The sequence below is a fragment of the Chenopodium quinoa genome, unplaced genomic scaffold, assembly GCF_001683475.1.
Source record: "Chenopodium quinoa cultivar QQ74 unplaced genomic scaffold, ASM168347v1, whole genome shotgun sequence".
NCBI lineage: Eukaryota > Viridiplantae > Streptophyta > Magnoliopsida > Caryophyllales > Amaranthaceae > Chenopodium > Chenopodium quinoa.
The window spans coordinates 4,549,244-4,566,130 of NW_018744469.1; the positions used below are offsets into that span (position 1 = coordinate 4,549,244).

A 16,887-nucleotide genomic window follows, 5' to 3' on the forward strand; every position below is an offset into this window, starting at 1 on the left:
TACCACCCCTCATGGCCTCACCCTCACCACCCATAGTCTCTTGAACCAAACCACACCCTCATCGCGCACCCCCTTCCACTTGACCCCATCCTGTCGGACTAAAACCCCATCCCACCAGTCCGTAATCCCACCTCACCTCGAAACCCACCACATCGAACCCAAACCCTACAGCACCAGACCTAAATCCCAACTGAAATCCGCCGCATCCGGTAAATACCCTACTTAATCATGAAGTAAGAAAGCCGGTATTCAAATTTCCAAAACGTTATTTCGGGCAAAAAAGAGCGGGCTTTTTGGGTCATAATTTGAACGAGCCTAATTTTTAAATAATAAATGTAGTTTTAGGTTACCAAAACCCCAAATTACTATATAAAAATTAGGCTAGGGGGATCAGAATTCAGGCCCAAAAATCCTGCCCAAATACTGACATTTTCTTAGGCTTGGCCAACTTTGATCTAGTCGCATAACAACTAAATTTTTTTTTAATTAATGTTAAGAAATCAACTATTACTCATTGAATCAAATTTATTAATATTTTTCTACGAGATTAATATTATGGCCTTGTTTGGCAAAGCTGTTGGCGGTTAAAGGTTGGTTGGTTCACTTGGCTTGTTTGACCAGTTGGAATGTTTGGCTGTTTGTAATGGCTTTTGAAATTGGTTATTTATAAAAGTGTTTGGTAAATTAGTTGTTGTTTGTTGGCTATTTATTAGATAATTTGTGGGCCAACAAGCCAAAAGCCAAAAAAAAAGCTACTCAAAGCAGATTTTTCATTTTGGCTTAAAAGCCAACTTTTTCACCGACTGAAAAGTCAATTACCAAACATTTTTTTTGGTTATTTGACCACATAAACAAGCCAAAAGCTAATAAAACAGCCACCAAAAAGCCATTTACCAAACATGACCTATGTATAAATTGTACATCACACAATCACAATACTAGTTGAACTCTAATTTCTCGGCTCATTATCAGTCTAATGCTTACAAGAGTTACAAACTTACAACCAGAACTTGTGAAATGAAAACCCGGAGCGTGTCATATTACAATTACGCTAAACGGATGTTCCATCATATCGGAGTACAATAAACTTGAGAATACTAAAATTGATTTATCACTTCCAAGAGAATATGAACATGGCGCTCTCAACTACCACACCCTATTTTTCAATTCAAGCAAATAAAATCACAAATTACACTTCACCAATCTTCCTCCAAAAACAAGGTCAAATCTCTATTATCAATGGCTTCTCCCCTTTATACAAACCCCTCACTCAATCTAAGCCTTCTTCTCGTCGAACCCTTCTCACTATTCCCGCCTTTTCTAGCTCCCAAGGTTTTTTTTTTTTTTTTTTTTTTTTTTTTAAAAAAAAAATTGATTATTTTATGTTTCTTGCAAATTCGGGTCGAATTTGACAATTTTGTACAATTTTAAGCAATTTAAATTGTTATTTTTAAAGGGGTATTTACATATTTTAAATATTAATTGTGGCAGGAGTTGGGGCACTCGTTGGTAGTGAAAGCAATCTCTCTTTGTTGGATAAAGCTCTAGTTTTTGATTTGAATGGAAATGGAATTCCAATTTCTGATTTATGGAAGGATAGGAAAGCTGTGGTTGCTTTTGCTCGGCATTTTGGGTATTTTATTTTATTTTATTTATTTATTTATTTTATTTTTAATTTTATCTTGCGAATTTATTTCTTTTAAAATTTGAATTTTTATTATTTATGTGGATTATGCTATCTTACTGTAGATATTGTGTATTTTGTTTTTCCCTAGTTGTTTGCAAGATTCATGAACTATCTATATGCTGAGTACTGTAATTAATATGCAAAAGTAATGCTCAAAAGTTAAGAAAATAAGGTAGCAGCAAGGGTTAGAGTTAGAGTGCCTATTATAAGAGCAATTCATGTTTTCGGGTTGAATTGTAAATGCCGAATAGCTAGATTACTAAAGTATTGGGGGTATGATATCAGTGTCTTTCGTAGCTTGCTTTAGACCAAACTGTAGATTATCAATGATCACAATTTTCGACCTTTAAATTTTGACTTTTTATTCGGGAAATTCAAATCAGGATGGATGAAATAATGTTTGAAAAAAGAATGTACTGCTTCTTTCCGTTGCATGTGATAGCCTGTTCTTATATTTGTTGGTTGGTTGCAGATGTGTGTTTTGCCGCAAGCGGGCAGATTATCTTGCTTCCAAGAAGGTAACATGACATGGCCTTGCATTTGTTCAAAATATTAGATTCCTTATTGCTGAATTTCCATTACAAAGAATATGTGTACATGAAAAAAGAACTAGACTATCTCAACTGTGGATTTTATAGAAGGCCCAAAAGACAAAAACTACTATAAAATCTTTAGATTAAATAGCGGTCATAGATGCTGTTGCAAGTTTGCTGTTTAACACCCTCCTCAATCTAGAGCCTCAGGGTGTAAACCATATTGTCCATATATAATTCCCTCAACTCTCTTGTGACATATCTGAGCAACACTCAGGGGTATGTGTTTGCCGATGAGGCCATCAGCAAACCAATTCATTTATCACTAATGAAGTGACTGTAGGGCATTGTATCTTTTGTTTATTGTGGAATATAGGTTTTTTCTTCTTGGCACTTGGATCGAAGGATTTCAAAAATGAAGAGAAACAAGAGCCAGACAATAGCGAGTTCCTTGAGCTATCTGTTTGAAATTAGTGATTTCAGCCATTAACTCCTCATTGCTTTGTGCTACACCGTATATGTTTGTTATAGTTGGCTAGTTGCTGGTTTTTGGCCGCACAAGGAATTATAGGTTTAGAGTTGACATCCTTAGCCTGAGTGTAGTTGAAGGAAATGAGGAAACCTGAAATTTTTAAGTACAATTGTGGCGTTGCTTGTTTCAAAGCCTTACAGGGAATGGATTATCTTAGCTTTTTTATTATATTGGACTAGCTGAGCCTGAAAGACCTGCTGGTACTTTCGCGTTCACCTCATATTCCATGATGTATATTTTGGCCCTGTTTGTGTTTCTGTAACAATCATATTCCTCATATTCCCTTTAACTTGAAGAGTTCTGAGAAAATTCCTGATGTAGGTCAACCCTTACTTTCAAGATAATTTCTATTTTTGCATCTTTCAACTGCCATTTGTTTCAGTTTACTCTGTGGACCTATGTACAGTCTTTGAGATTTCTTTTTGGGGGAAATCAGCTCCTTATTTGGTGGGATTTTAAGCTTCCAACATCTTGGCCATAGCTTTTTGTAGAGATGGCTCATGTGCTTGACTAATAGTAATGGAATTAGTCGAGGTTTAGAAGTTTATTGTTTTTTGTTCTAAGTTGGTGAAATGTTTTTCCCTGATAGATAAGCAAAGAGAAGACAAGGTACAGGTAGTCTACTTATATTGTTATGAAAATAACATATATAAACTTCCTAAACTAATCGAGCTGACTACACGATGGTTTGTCTTTTAATTTTAAAGAACGACTCAATAGGAAATGTTTTTGCCAAATAAAGCTAGTTTCTGCAACTGGATTTATGCAAATCCCTGTCAAGTGGAAAAAAAATAAAAGAAAAGTGATGGTTCCCTGGTTTTATCCTTGTTCAATGACCTTATTAGAGCTTACAATATTGACTTTTACTTGAAACTGGGTGAATGCAACGTGGAAAACAATTTTAATAGGACTAAAGGCTGCACTTTTTGATAGTCAAAAGATGTGTTCAAGACAGTGAATTCCTTTATTATAGGCAGAAAGTACCATAACTTACATGTTCTGGAATATCATAAAGTCACCATATGTAAAACTAAACAAGCTCAAAGTTTTTATTATTTTTTTTGTAAGAAAATTTCTACATGGAAAAGGTGATGAGTGTTGCATTTCCCAGTACAAAACATTACTAAGGAACACGTGATGAACAGCTGATCTTTCCTTATATTGCAATTTCATTAATAGAACATTATATTCATAATAAGGTTCTAATATCATGTACCACAGAACAACAAAATTTCTTTAGTGACAAAGTGGGATATGGCTGGCTCTCACTTCCGGAAAGAGTAAATGCGTTTATGGTAGCAATAAAATCAGAAACATCACAATTATTCAGTTTTTGGAACCTTTTTCCACCATGGGTAAAAATAAAACCGATCTTCTTCTTTACCGAAGAGAAAGGCTTCTTGTTGGGCCCACTGAAAAATAAGGCTGCAGTTTATTGGCTGAAAAATAAGGCTTCTAGTTGTATTTGAAATCGAGAACATATAGCACATCAGTTTGGTCAGTCATGTATTCTGATTGAAACTAGAAGTTGCTTTGATGCTTTGGCCATTGGCCAGTAGGTAAGAATGTGTGATATGGCATATATGGGGGTTTCAATGGGAACATTTAGTATGTGAACAAGGTTTTAAAAAGTAAGTTATGGCTCTTTGTGCTGTTGTCAAAGAAAGGTTGCATAGCTAATGTAATTATTTATGTATTATTCTCTAAAACAGAACATTCTTTTCATTTGTGTATGAATGAAATGGAATGTTGCTGAACCACTTCATGTACAAGACTCTATCCAGCTGTTGCTATCTATACTGACAAATGTATTGTGGAAGCAAACTGACAAACTACAGTAACAGCATTAACTTGGTGCATGTTTTTACAATAATTAATATACATACAAACCAGGACTAATGAAGACCATGGCCTCTCTTTTCTTGTGTGCTCTATTTAATTTAGTGAACTAATGACATGTATTTTTCATGATTGATAAAATTTATTTCATGTTAATGTAATTCCTTCCTCTCACCATCTCCCGCCTTCACTCCCTAATATAAGAAAAACCCGATAGGAAGTTTCAGTTCCACCAATTTAGCTCAAATTGATATTCTCCTTAGACCACTGATGGGAAGCCCATTTACAGAAAAAATCCTTATGAATGTCAGTAATAACTTGGGCTTTGTTTTTTACCAATTACTTATTATATCACAGAGATCCAGAAGTTGCAATACCATATGTTTTGCTAAACCAAATGCCAGTTGGAGTGAATTTGTTGGTAAATTTTCAATTTCATCAGCTCAAACTCGAACAATCAATCAGAGTGGTAATACTTGTTCGTGTAGATGTTGGGTGCTTGATTCAGAGCTACAGGAGGAAGTGACACCACCGCTTCCTGTAAAAATAGTGAGCATTTATGAAGATGGCAGCATCAGTCCTCTTAAATCTGCTCCTTGGCAAGATGTTCTGCTTCACACTGTAAGTAATTCAGAATGATTATATTAATACTTGGATTCTGAGTGTGGCACAAGGCCTGCTTTCTTTGAAGGATGTTGCACAATTGGATGAAATTTCCTTCCCATCTAATCTCTGAGCAGGCAGAAAGATTGAAGTGGCTTGATGAAGAAATTGAAATGCTTGTCTTTAGTGATAGTCTCTGTCAATCCAGTGAAAGTATGGCTGAAAACCTTAAGAAGGAGCTTATGCATGCTGATATACTGTTGGTTGTTTCTGTAACCAATCAAGAATCAGTAAAGTGGATTCAGAATCATGCTCACAACGTCCCAAATGTTATATGTTTCGAGTCCTCTACTGTGTTAGTGAATAAACTAGGAGGCTCCCCTGTTAGCAGTGGAACCGAAGGGAAGATGCTTGACATATTAACAGGCTTTTCAGAATCTAAGAAAGTGAATGAGAAAACTGAAGTAGTGAAAACTGTTACTGAAGCTTGGGAACGACATAATTCAGATGACATTAGATTTTCCTTATTGGTCATAATCAATGCTTATTTAAAGCCAGTTTCTGTTTTGAAGAATTTGAGATCAAAGGGGTTTTCTACACTCAGTTGCATGGTAAAAAACTGCGGACCCCAGATTCTGAATTGCTTGTTAGACCCTGCTTGTAGGAATGCCCTTCAATGCTTGAATAAGTGCAGTCCCGTGGACCAGGTATGCAATTATCGCTGCATTGCTTCGTATGAAAGTCCACAGCTTGAAGCATTTTCCCTTTGTGTATTACAAAAACATAATTGTTTGCAACTAGATGCCAAAATTCCTGACAAGCCATACGTACCTCCTATGGCCAAGTTTCGAGGATCTGAACTGTGCCACGAGACTGCTGAAGATCTCTTTGTCGGCTGGCTAGGGAGTATGGATTGGAGTTGGCGTGTTGTGGCTGGACAAAATCCTGCTTATGATCAATTTCCATGTCAGTACCAACTCTTCTATAGGGGAAAGGCCAAAGGTTCTTTTTGGTACGAGCCAATATTTCAAGTCAAAACCTTGGACGGAAAAATTGTGTGGAGAAGGAGAAAATATCGGGTGAAGAGAGGCCCAGTTCCAGGTAAATTCTTCTTCAGCGTTTTGGATAACGGTGTTGTCTCAAATGAGTCCTGGACAATTGTGGATGTTGTTGATGATCTTAGCTGGGGATTGTTTCATTATCACGGAGCTGCTCGAGTTGCGGGACAATCGTACACAGGGGCAGTTCTTGTTAGTCCGGACGGAAGATTCCCTAGTGAGGCGGAAGGACCTAGATTAGATAGTGCTTTAGATAAGTGCGGTATCAAAAAGTGGGAGCTATTTACTGTTGATAATTTTTCTTGTCGCAATCCGCCGCTAGGAATTCCAGAAGGTTCAATCTTGCACTGCAACACAAGAATTGAAGATCAGAAACAGGCTTGATATTAAAAGATGGGATTACTTAGGGACTGGGACACCGTTCAGGCGTTCACGACATAAAAGTTATTTCGATATTTTTCAGAAGGCAAACTATGAGGCAAAATCAACATTGTATAAAAGTTTGAAGCTTGTATAGCATTAAAGTTACCCCCTGCCCCAGGAATGATTTATTCGAGGTTTAGGGTAATGAGCTGCTGTGTTTTCTTACAAAGCATCACCGAAAGACATTTTAGCTTCAGACTTGTTTCTCACAAATATTTGGGTTTGGGATTGAAAGGAGTTGCTAGTAGGATGTGATTATATTCTTGTAGGGCCCTGTGTTATTTTTCTTATCTGTTATTGTATCTTTATGAGGACTTCATATCTTCCTATTATATTGTTCTCAACTTTCAGTCACGTGTAACAGTACTTATTTGATCTTAAATAGATGATTGAATATTTACGTTGCTTTGCTTGGTGATGGATGATCCGTGATTTGATAGTTTTCTACTTGTGTCAATTTATTTCTTTTAAATGGCATATATTCTAAGAAATTCTTGAATGCATATTGAGGGACCATCTTTGGTCTTCCTGATGACTAGTATGCCCAACACTTGATAATGAATCTGTTATTCCCTTATCCATATAAGTCATAAGTTTAAACTGTTTATATCCATCTTAATCTTCCTTTATTTTGCTCTTCTTGAAAGGATGGTGACCATGAGAATTTACTTCATGGTCTTTAGTTGCTAAAGCTTGTATGAAATTTGGTAGGAACAAATGGATGCAGCTGGTGTAGCACTTATTTTGATTGGACCAGGAAACATTGATCAGGTAATTTGCACAATCTCTTTGTACTTTGTTATTCTGATTTGAATTTCACTCACATTGCACTAACTAGACTTATTATGCAGGCCAAAGCTTTTTATGAGCAGACCAAATTTGGAGGAGGTTCTGTTTTTTTTCTCTTTCTGCTTCTGAGATTTGGAGTTATGTTAGTCTCATTCAGGGAATGAGGTACTCTTTATTTAATTATTTTGGTTGGTGGATGGTGTTAATCTGATTTGAACTTGGTTCAATCTTAAGCATTATGGTTCCAGAGGAGATAACACCTCATTACTGAGGTAAAGTTTATGTAGTAGCTGTGGCAAAAGGCTTAAAAATTGCTGGCGTGGGCTTAAAGTTCTCCACTCACTTTATGGGCTGGTTGGTAATGATGTTTTCCACAAAAGGTATCATAATCTCATACTGGTGTGATTGAAGGAGTTAATATACCTTGGGGAATAAGGGAGAGGAGAGAATATGAGGAGAAACATTTATAACAATAAGAGAGGGAGAAATGTGAAACTGACATAACAGTGTTCAAGCTCAAAAGCATGCTGTCAAATGATATTGAAACAATGGAAGCTTATAATGTTTGGGAGTTGGGTCTTTTACAATCAAATTGGTTAAATTCAAATGAGTAATACTTTGAAATATCACTGTTATATAATACTGGGTAAATGATTCCTGTAATTTCACTCCTAGCTAAAGAAAAACATTTGTAAGAGCAGTTGTTCTTCACATAATTGTAATTCTGAATACTGATTAATCTGTAGAAACCTTTGCTGGACAAGAAAAAATTGATGTATTAGATGTATGATGCCACCTCTTGATTAAGAAAGTTGATTAAGAAATACTTTTAGTCTCATTTGAAGCCAATGACAGCTTGATAGCACAGTATGTGAGATGTGACTGATGCATAATAAGGAATTCAGAAATAATCTGGAGACTCTGATGGACCTCTATCTTCTACTTGTAAAGCATAAATTACATTTTGGTCAAGTGTTCAGACTTTCAGAGCTGGAAAGGTTAAGTGTAATATGATGAAAGTGGAATTGGGGCTGTTTTATTAATGCTTCATTTTGAATCTTGGTGAATGGGCACCTTAAATTTTATCTTAGGGTTGTCTGTTCAAGATAGACCCAATTTCATCCCTTGTATATTGCTTAATTGTCAATATCCAAGTAGGATGATCGACAACAACATTGAGTGCAGGTTGGTTGCGTTCTTTGGTCACTGAAGAATTGAAGAGGGCTGTTTTCATTCTTGTCAATTGTTTCATTGGAACTTATTTTTCTTGTATTCATGAGACAAAAAGGTTCCTAAACTTCTGTATATATTTAGATTAGACTGGAGGAGTCCTTACTGTCATTCAAGTCTTTGAACTCACTTTGAGTCTTAGGGTTGATTTCTCTCTTAGTGTCTCTAAATACTAGCCCCTTTTGATATCTATATAAATATCAATTAGTTAGACTTCAAACGCACTGCCTTCAATTTGTTTTTTTTTTATTTTCATTTTTCCTTTGGAGCGATATAGTTACATGTATATGCACGTGCCAACTCATTCATTCATGCACCTCATCACTTGACCTACAAGCCCATGTTCATGCCTTATCCCAGCTACTGATAGCCCATTGTGAGCTCCTAATTTGTCCATCAACCGCTGGCTCTTTGAAGCTTGCTTCAAGAATTTTATGCATCGACCCAGTAGAGCATCAACCACAATCTCACCCACCAATATATCCACCACACAACCCTAAAATCCGACACTATATTTGCTGCCCACTTCCCTATCTCAAAGACATGGACTATTATATCATAATCATCATCTTAACAAGTCTGCTGTAAAATTGTCTTATCGGATTTGTACTTATTTCTTATAATGTGATATGATATTAACTTATTTTTCTGACTTAAACCTAGCTTTTCTGCCCTTACCGAAACTTTTTTTTTCTTTTTTATTTGTTTATTTATTTTTTATCATATGGTCTAGTATATCTAGGATCTATCATTGAAAAGGATGGAGATATAGCTCATAGGATCAAGGGGGTGGTTGAAGTGGAAGAGTGCGACGGAGTTTTTATGTGATTCCGACGATTGAAGGGTAAATTCTACTGAAAGACAATTAAGGCCTGCTTTGTTATATGGTACAGTATGTTGTTGGGCTATAAAGCATTGCCACATGCATAAGATGGATGTGGCGGAGATGCGTATGTTGCGATGGATGAGTGACCATATAAGAAAGGACCGGTTGAGGAATGAGAAGTGAAATAATTAGGAAAAGAGTAGGGGTTACATTGATTGAGTACAAGATGAAGGAGAATCACTTAAGGTGGTTTGGCTCCGGTAGGCTTGAAGAGTTATAAAGTGTTGGGATCACGAGGGGTAGGGGAAGACATAAGAAAACATGGAAGAAAGTGATTGCGAGTGATATGAGTGCTTTGGGGATTGAGGATTATGTGGTGTTGGATAGGGCAGTGTGGAGGGAGAAAAGTCATGTCAACGTGTCATAAATATATATACTTTTGTTTATTTTATCTTAGCATTTGCTTTTATTGTTTTACTCAATTCGTGTTTTATATAATTTATTGGTTTCTTTTGCTAAAGTTTTTTCAAACCATTATGTTTTTCACTCACACATTTTTACAACTCCTTTAAAAGCTTTTTAAAATTGTTCTTGGTACTCTTAAAATTCTCTTAAATTTTACTTGGATGCTCTTTCTTTTTCCCACTTTACACCCCTTGGTTATCTTGCCATGTCCTTTATTTATGACGATTCATGTGAGCCGACCCCAAATCATTTTGGGACTAAGGCTTTGTTGGTGTTGTATGGTCTAGTATGATATGAATATTATATAATTCAATTAATTTTTTATTCTTACTTGCCCATGCTTCTTGGTTCTTTAAATGTTTCTGAATAATGATCTCTGTCTTGCCACGGGTAAATCAGGAAATGGCTATTTTATTTACTTCGATAATTATTTCATTTAGACTTTACAAAAATGATTTTTTCCAGGAACCTAACTAAGTTCTGTTATTATTTTTTTCAGAAGTTTATGCAGATCCAGATCATTCATCATATGGTGCACTGAATTTTGTTTCTGGGGCCTCAACCACGTTCACCCCCAAGGTTCTAAACAGATGTCATATAGGTTTTAAGTCTCTATTTGCAAAATTCTGAGTTAGGTTGATGAATGATGATACAGGCAGGGTTGAAGATAATTCAGTTATACATGGAAGGATACAGGCAAGACTGGGGGCTATCATTTCAGAAAGACACTGTGTCTAGAGGTGGCTGGTATGTGGACATTATTTCCATCATGAATGCATAATTGTCTATTACATGTAATGGATCCATGTGTAAGTTGTATAATATCCATTTCTTGTGAGGATATTGGAAAATCTGCTAAACCAACTTCCCTTGCTAGCATAATCTTACAAAAAATTTACCTTTGAGATGCAAACACCCGTAAGATATGGGGAGACCAGTAATCAATTGCCTTCAGCACACTCTGTCATACGATTATATATTAGAAAGGCTAAGATTCTGATGAATTCGATCACCATTGCAATTTGCAAGCATGATTGGTACTTTGTTATTGTGTGAATCTATCTGCTAAGTGCTAATAATATATTGGTATTGTCATTTTAGACCATCTTTTCCTCTTGCCATAACTTCCTTTTTGTACTCTCTTTCAGTCTATTCTCTTACAAACAAATATTTTCATATTTTCTATTAACTCTGCGCCAAAACCCAATCCAGCTAGATACTTGGTGATGTTATTAGTAGAAGAAAAAGGAAAAGGGTGAAGCAAGGCTAAGTTACCAAAGTATTACTCCAATTTTGAACTAATGAAATTCATTTATCTGCCTAATTTATCACATATTTTGATAATTTTTCTGATTATTTCCCTTGTCATTCTGCTTCTCAAATAAATCCATGAAAGTGAAAGTTATAAATTATACTCCTGCATAGCATCATTTTATTGTTAGTTGGGTGCATTACATCCTCCAACGTCCACCACCCCCCCCCCCCTCCCTCCTCCTCCTCTATTAACCCTATCCTTCTTTCATGTAGCATCTCTTTTTTGCATGATCTGTTCACTTTCATCCTTGTGAAGGGATCAAACCCCAAACCTCCATGCTTTTAATGCAAGTCCTGCAGAGCCTCTTCTGTGCTTGAGCCTTCTCCAGGCAAAACGGTGGGCATATGACTATTCTGGTTCACCCTCCCCTGCATCAGTACAGCTTCACTAGAAATCTCTATAATTCTGGAAGGAAATCAAGTAATGCACTGCTGGTTCATAAAGATGATATCATTCCTATATCAACATCAAAACCATTTCATCCTTCCATTCCCACGCCCAAGATTCTGTATTTACAAATGACTAGATGTTATAGTGTATTTTCCATTCCCTGTCTGGCGTCTTGTTTAATTCAGAGGAACTTTGGACATTACTTTCCAGTATATGTTGGCCACCAAGATATCTTGAGAAATTTCATTTCCAAACTAGTTCCACACCAAATCTTTATTCCAGGTTATACCCGGCTTCATCTGCTTTGAAGCCTAATTAGATATATCAACGTTATTATTCGAACGCCTGTTCTTGAAATCTATATTTTCATTCTTGATCTATGTATTTTGTATTCTTCTCATCTCCTATAGCTAAGAGCCTAAGACCCCTTCACTAAACTAATTTCTCTCACAGACCTTTGGCTCCCACAAGCTAGAAGCTGCACCTTACTCGTAAGCCCAAAGAGAATCTTCTTTTTCACTTTGCTTGAAATTCTGGTAACCAAAAGGCTCAGTATACATCATTCATGTGTGTTAGAATCATTGCGAAGGAATGAGATTTTTTGCAAGCCTAACCCACCCTGATCTATGTGCTTCTCCAAGAGAGGCTTCTTTCTCCAGTTTTTTGGCAATATATCACCTGATGAAGCCATTTCCGCAAGGAAATGTTTTGAGCTGCTTAAAAACTGTAATTTAAAACTTGATATACTGATCTACCATCCACATCAGTAACCCCAAGTAGAAATTCATCGTGCTGTTTCTTCCTAGGTGATTTCTCATCAGGTGTACAAACATTGAATTTGTTTTTGGGTAATAGATATAGGATTTTTCAGTGTTTCAGTTCTCTCCATGAAGTCTACAGAACTCTAAAGCTTGCCTCAAATTAATTTGCGTGACCTTTAGTAATTGTCTTTTATCACTTAAAAAGTTAAAATGGTATTTATCTGAGAATTGTGCTCATCTAATTGAGTCCTAATTTCTTTAATGCTCTCAATTGAAATTTAATTTGGTGCTCTGGGAATGAAGTTATGTAAACTCTAAACAATAGCTTTAAATGTTTTGGTTTGCAGAAATCTTATTTTTCATGGATGATGCTGAAATATCATGGTACATAGAAGTATCTGATGTTTTTTTTTGTAAAACTTGTATAAATAAACCTTGTTTGACAAGAAAAATTATTACTCTGTATTAGTTTATGATGTCATCTATGTTCAACTCTTAGAAATATCACTTGCATATTTCTTTTTTCAGGCAGCAGGGAGGAATCATTGTAGCCGGTCCTGGTAAAACCAATATTTCATATATTCACAAGGTTAGAACTTCTTATTGATTAATATACATGTTAGCAGCTTGCAGACAACACCGAAATGTTATGAAATTGTTTCCTTGTTTTTTGACTAAAACGAAATGTTATTGTTAAAATGAAATGAACATGATAGCCCATGTCAGAATGTGATAAAGTGATCAGGCACAATCACTAGAGTTGAAATGACTCAAAATGAGAGCCTGAATGCTCGAATGAAAACACACACAAAAGGGCAAAAAGTTAGTATTGTTATGACATTTTCTTTTGTGGAAGTCGTTATAACATTTAATTGTGTCAAACTGTGCAAATCAGGATAAAGAAGCTGGGGATGATCCACCTATTGAAGATATCCTAAAGGCATGCTGCTCCTATGAAATGAAGTCTTAGTCATCTTTACTTTGTGGCAAAATAATGAACATATGTGGTCACATATATGATTGTATATAATAAAAATGGTGTACAAATTTGAAACACATATTTTTTTTCCTGTTTATGCTGCTTCCCTAGGCTATTTTAAATTGATTTATATAAAGGTATTGACCCTTTTCTGTATAGCAATTTTGTTTAATTTTTACAAGATATATTAGGCCACGGTCTTGTGAGTAGACGTGTCTTATTTTCTTGTACCTTATCTTTAAATAAATAAAAAACATTTTTGATTAGGTAAAAATATCCTTGTCACTTGGTCTTATTAGAAGTCAACTAATATTCCAAATTGAAGTTGACGCGTGACATCGAACTCAATCATTAGTGGCCAATGAGGGCATGATATGTGGTATATAGTAAACCTAGGATAACGAGGGCTCAAAAGCCAAAAAATTGAAATCTCCTTGTAAAAATGGCGCCCCTAAGATACTTGTCAGCCATGTATAGGACAGTTAATTAGAGTGCACCTCTTTAAGTCATGAAACTCTTAAGAGCATTGTTGAGACAAATATTGTTTTTTGCCAATAAGCCTAATATCCTATCTTGTTCTAGAGTATTAGGGGGTTGCTGCTCCTTAAGATACTGGTTTCAAAGGATTGATAACCTCGCTAACGTAACAAAAAAAAATAAAAAAAACAATAAGGAAGCTTCCCAAAGAAATTAAACAAGTTAGATTGCTTAAAGAAACGAGTAGATAAACATATGACAAAAGATTTAAATGCTTTCCATTAACTAAAGGATAAAGTAAGGTCTACAATTGTACAAGTTGAAGGAAAGGTTACCTCTATGTTCATACAATTGAAGAAGACGATCGATCTTCAATACATGTTATGGAAAACTACACTATCGCTTGGCTACTAAGCCAATGGAAAACTAAGAAAGCTAAGAATAAAGCTTAAAGAAAACGAAATACTTGTTGTTGATTGATTTGTTGATGTCCTTCATACGGTTTTCTTGCTTCTATTTATAGACAAATTAGAGAGGTTATGACCGACTCCAATAACTGTTTTGTAGTTACTCTTTTTGGAGCCAACTCTCTTTTAAAATTGAATTGTCTTCATTTGCCTCCAAATCGGTCCATTCTTCTTCATGGGCCTTTTAATTAATTCCAGCCTACTTCCAATTATTGCCATCGCTTGACGTAAAGCCCTTGACATATTTCTGAGGTTCATTTTACTTGGTCAATTGGGTCAAAGTCAAGAACAGTCAAATTTTAATTTTTGGGTGTAACAAATGCCCCCTAATTTGGATGGTTGATGACATTTGAAACCAAACAAATTATGACTTTCTTGCCAAAATTTAGGAAGTATTGCCTATGTTTAATTACAAATGGAGAAAACACAAGACATTAAACATTAACTTCATATATATAATTATATTAATCTCGCTTATCGGAGACTAGCCCGACTTTCCGATTACTTGGCTTCATTGATTAATTAGTTCTGTAAATAATTTTGAACGCTCTACCGAAATAATACACTTGTTCCAAGAACATCATTCCTTTGAGAATACAAGATATTAAATAAATATTCAAAATTGAAAAATTGAAAATTAAAGACAATTAACAAGAATTACCTAGAAATCATATGATTTGCTTTCAAAACAATGAATATTGGTGTGTCACAGCTCCCAATTGGTTTTTTTTTTAAATGATAATTATATTTTCTTCTTCTCTCTCTCTTTTTAATGAATAGTGATATTGTGTGATGAAGAAGAAGTAAAAAAAAAAGATAATATGAAATACATATTTTTAGTTGAATTAGGGAGAATAAATTGGAAAAAAAGAAAGATTAATTTAATTAAGTAAGAAATTTAAAGGAAATTTTGTCAGAAAAAACCATTTATAATAACTTTTTTTGTTGGAAAAACCTTTTAAATTTTTTTGGCAACTAAAACCCTGATTGTAAATTTTTTTGTTCAAGACAACCAAGGGTTACTTTCTGACATTACTTGGTCTTTTCCGACATTGACCTCCCATGTGCAGGTCATGTGACCTATAATTTACTAATTCCACCCTTTTATTCTAATTTCACCCCCTAATTTCCCTCTTAACTCTCTCATTTTTAATCTTCCCCCTTTTTCTTCTAAATTCCCCCTTTCCCCCATCTTCTCTCTCTTTAATTGAAGATCTTTCAAGAGCATGGTACTGTGAATTTATTGGAGTAATTGTGTTTGGCAATTGATTTTGACCAAGGATACAATGGCATTGTTCTTTAATTGTTGCCTAGTTCATCAAATTTGCAAGTATTTGAAAAATTAGGGGGTTTTGTCCCTTTTTGAATTGGCACTAACAACACCTAGTTATATCACTCTGTAATTGGTCCCCCTTAGCTTCTAAGAACATCATGCAACTACCTTCCTCATCTCCTTCCTTCTTCCTCTATTCCTTGCTTGCGTTCTTCTTACCCATGGCAGAGCAATTGTAGTAGTGTTCTACAAAAAAATACCCCAAAAAGGAAAGAAACAACATTCAAATACAATGAATTAACTTACTGTTTAGGGTGGGTGTCAATTTAATTCACTTCGCTTCTTCATTGATTATTCTTGCAAGTTAAGGGTGACGCCATGGCAGATTTTAGGTTGAAGCTGATTAATTACCTCGTTTTTTAAGAGAGCAGAGAGAAGATGGGGGGAAATTAAAAGGAAAGGGGGGAAATGAGAGTTAAGAGGGAAATTAGAAGAAAGGGGTGGGATTAGTAAATTATAGGTAACGTGACCTGCACATGGGAGGTCAACGCCGGAAAAGACCAAGTCAATGCGGGAAAGTTATCCTTGGCTGTCTTGAACAAAAAAATTTTACAATCTGGTTTTTAGTTGCCAATAAAATTTTGTTAGATTTTTCCCAACAAAAAAGTTGTTATAAATGGTTTTTTCTGACAAAATTTCCAAATTTAAATGGCCAAAGTTTAAAGAATAGACAAGTTTTTGGTTTTGGAAAGGAAGTAAAATATGGATATAATTTGTTTATACAGAGTATCATTGCATATTTGCATATTATGTTTACACAGACGTAATCAACCTTGAGCCTTTTTCCTTCTTTTTTTCAAGTGAAGCAAGAATTTTTTTTGGGCCCTGGCCTTTCTACTCTAAAAGAAACATTTGGCTAGGCACATCATGTACAATACTAGATCGGATTTCCTGAAAGCATTCGAAGCCGGGTCATCGAACCACAAAGTCAGCATATGGGTGCAACAAGGCTAAGAAATGGGGGCATAATGATAAACTCCAGAAAATTATCTCGGGCACTAATTTGACTTCTTGTTAGAAAATGTTCATTTGAAAATTGCTTTGGAAAACAATAATAATTGACACTATATTGGTCACAAAAGGTATTGGGGTTGAACCTAATTGCTCCCTTTGTACGACTGATTTGGAAACAGAGGAACACTTGTGTTAGTGATTCTTCCTTATCTCAGCATACTTGGAA

The 16,887-nt window shown here is 35.4% G+C and overlaps 1 protein-coding gene across 3 annotated transcripts; it reads left to right on the top strand.

Annotated features, from left to right (window-relative positions):
• Positions 1 to 969: 969 nt before the first annotated feature.
• Positions 970 to 13,625, top strand: LOC110697583 (thioredoxin-like protein AAED1, chloroplastic). Of its 3 annotated transcripts, XM_021874961.1 has the most exons (9): positions 1,004 to 1,332; positions 1,492 to 1,633; positions 2,160 to 2,205; positions 7,387 to 7,446; positions 7,527 to 7,563; positions 10,485 to 10,564; positions 10,641 to 10,732; positions 12,980 to 13,040; positions 13,347 to 13,625. In XM_021874961.1, exons 1-9 carry the CDS (start codon positions 1,128 to 1,130, stop codon positions 13,419 to 13,421), a joined length of 798 nt encoding a protein of 265 aa, XP_021730653.1. In that variant the 5' UTR covers positions 1,004 to 1,127; the 3' UTR covers positions 13,422 to 13,625. The 3 variants fall into 3 exon arrangements, with proteins under 3 accessions (XP_021730652.1, XP_021730653.1, XP_021730654.1); XM_021874962.1 differs by lacking the exons at positions 12,980 to 13,040; positions 13,347 to 13,625 and adding an exon at positions 12,799 to 12,817; XM_021874960.1 differs by lacking the exons at positions 7,387 to 7,446; positions 7,527 to 7,563; positions 10,485 to 10,564; ... (1 more) ...; positions 12,980 to 13,040; positions 13,347 to 13,625 and adding exons at positions 4,949 to 5,212; positions 5,332 to 7,072 and having other exon boundaries at positions 970 to 1,332.
• Positions 13,626 to 16,887: the final 3,262 nt, after the last annotated feature.